Consider the following 1,944-nt stretch of genomic DNA (forward strand, 5'->3'; position numbering starts at 1 on the left):
GACACAGTGCCTTTAAAGGCACAGTGCCTTTAAAGGCACAGTGTGTGCCTTAAAGTATCTGATATTTTTGTACTTAAGTATTAAAAGTAAAAGTATTGATTTAAAATGAGCAGATAGATTTTCTGTAATGACATTTATTAGGAGGTGACCTCCCCCAAAAAATGCAGAAATGACTATGTCATATTCAAATAATTAATTTATGTTAAATTTAGGATGCACTAGTCTAGCTGTTTCATTTAATAAACATATATCAAAGCTGCCCAAACATTTTCCCCAAAAAAATCTATCTGAGGGCTGCGGCAAAATGCAATAATAGAATTCATTAAATATAAATACTCCTTAAGTACAGTCCTTTTATTTCAATGATTATGTCCTGCTGGAATGTGACATGATTTGTTTGTGTACAAACTAATATGGTATCAGAATTTTATATATTTATACTTCTCATTCAAGCACAATTAATTTCACTTTAGGAGGCACAATTTACATGGATAGTATTTGTTTTTTACAATAAGCAGTTGGGATGAAAACAAGCAAAAATGAAGTAAAAGTAACAACTTTCTACTTTTTGCTTTTTTTAAATGTAAGGAGTAGAAAGTACAGATAATTGTGTGAAAATGTAAATAGAAGTAAAAAGTAGGCTGAAAAGTAATTACTCAAGTAAAGTACAAATACCTCAAAATTTTACTTAAGTACAGTAACAAAGTATTTGTACTTAGTTACTTTACAACTCTGGATGAAGCGTGATTTGTCYTCCTAATCAGGATAACTCATTGATATTATATATTTAGATTGTTCTAATGAGGCTTCTTTTTTTACGTATTTTTAAAAAAAGGAAAGTTCAAACAATTTTTGGATTTTAAGATTTACCAGCTAGCTTGCAGAGAATAGGACAAAAATTCAATTTTCTGCCCAAATCACATTTTGTTTGTTGTTATTACTTTATTATTATTACTGCTCAAAAAAACGGCTTCAAAAAATCTTTAATATGATATCTCCCATATTTCAGTTAAACTACCCAAAGATATGTTATTTTTTATAGCTGCCTATTTCTTAACATACCACTTTGTGACTTGACCCTCATCTCAATGTGAAGGGTCACATTTTTGCTAATATTTTCAGACAAGTATGTCGTTATTGAAAACGAGTTGTTTAATAATCTTAAAAGAGAAAAACAGACTCATGTTTGACTCTATGACTGATGTCACAGATGATTACTGAAAATTATTTGATCGAACGTCACTTAAAAAGACTCGACTATCACTTTTTTTAAAATGTGTTTCATTTCAACGACCTTTTTTTTTTGTTTTTGTTTTAGGTAATGATGCAGAACCGTGTGCAGAGATCCACATTCAGAGCACAGTGGTGCCTCTGGGATCACCTGTCTCTGCCRCCTGTGTCATCAGAAAGCACTGCCCTCTGGTCACTGGACAAGCTGTTCAGATTGAGTGGCGYCTTGGCTCTTGCGTCGTTCCAGGCAGCCCCGTGGCGAACGAGAGCGACTGGGTTTCCAGGATGGTTATTTCCAGCTTCAATCACACCGAGGTGGTCCTCACCTGCTGCATCAAGGCCACCTCTCAGATTGTAGCGGGAAAGGAGATCCGAGCTGGACGTGAGGAACAWTTTTTTTTTCACAAGTTTTACATGTTGTACTCTCGGTTAATACCACACCCAGTTTTAGCTCAATATCTGTAAAACTGAGTGTGTTCTTGGCATTTTTATGCTTGCTAGGGTTGCTCAGCTGTGCTAGTCATGTTGAATTAAGAACTCCAGAAAGTTAATCAGTTGCAGATGTTCATTCAGACAGTTTCATTGAAATTCATTATCTGCTTCTTCAGATAGTTTGCTAACAGACAAAAGAACACACATACACACACACACACACAGAGAGAGAGAGAGAGAGAGAGAGAGAGAGAGAGAGAGAGAGAGAGAGAGAGAGAGAGA

General features: G+C 34.9%; 1 protein-coding gene across 2 annotated transcripts in view; it reads left to right on the top strand.

Moving 5' to 3' along the window:
- Positions 1-1,944, top strand: part of LOC106524680 (colony stimulating factor 3 receptor) — a 22,630-nt gene that overhangs the window by 13,594 nt on the left and 7,092 nt on the right. For both annotated transcript variants that reach the window (XM_014018582.1, XM_014018581.1), the window contains exon 3: positions 1,319-1,612. In XM_014018582.1, coding sequence (XP_013874036.1) covers positions 1,319-1,612 — 294 coding nt within the window. The remainder of the gene's footprint in view (positions 1-1,318; positions 1,613-1,944) is intronic.

This window comes from Austrofundulus limnaeus, unplaced genomic scaffold (genome assembly GCF_001266775.1).
Source record: "Austrofundulus limnaeus strain Quisiro unplaced genomic scaffold, Austrofundulus_limnaeus-1.0 Scaffold196, whole genome shotgun sequence".
Taxonomy (NCBI): Eukaryota; Metazoa; Chordata; class Actinopteri; order Cyprinodontiformes; family Rivulidae; genus Austrofundulus; species Austrofundulus limnaeus.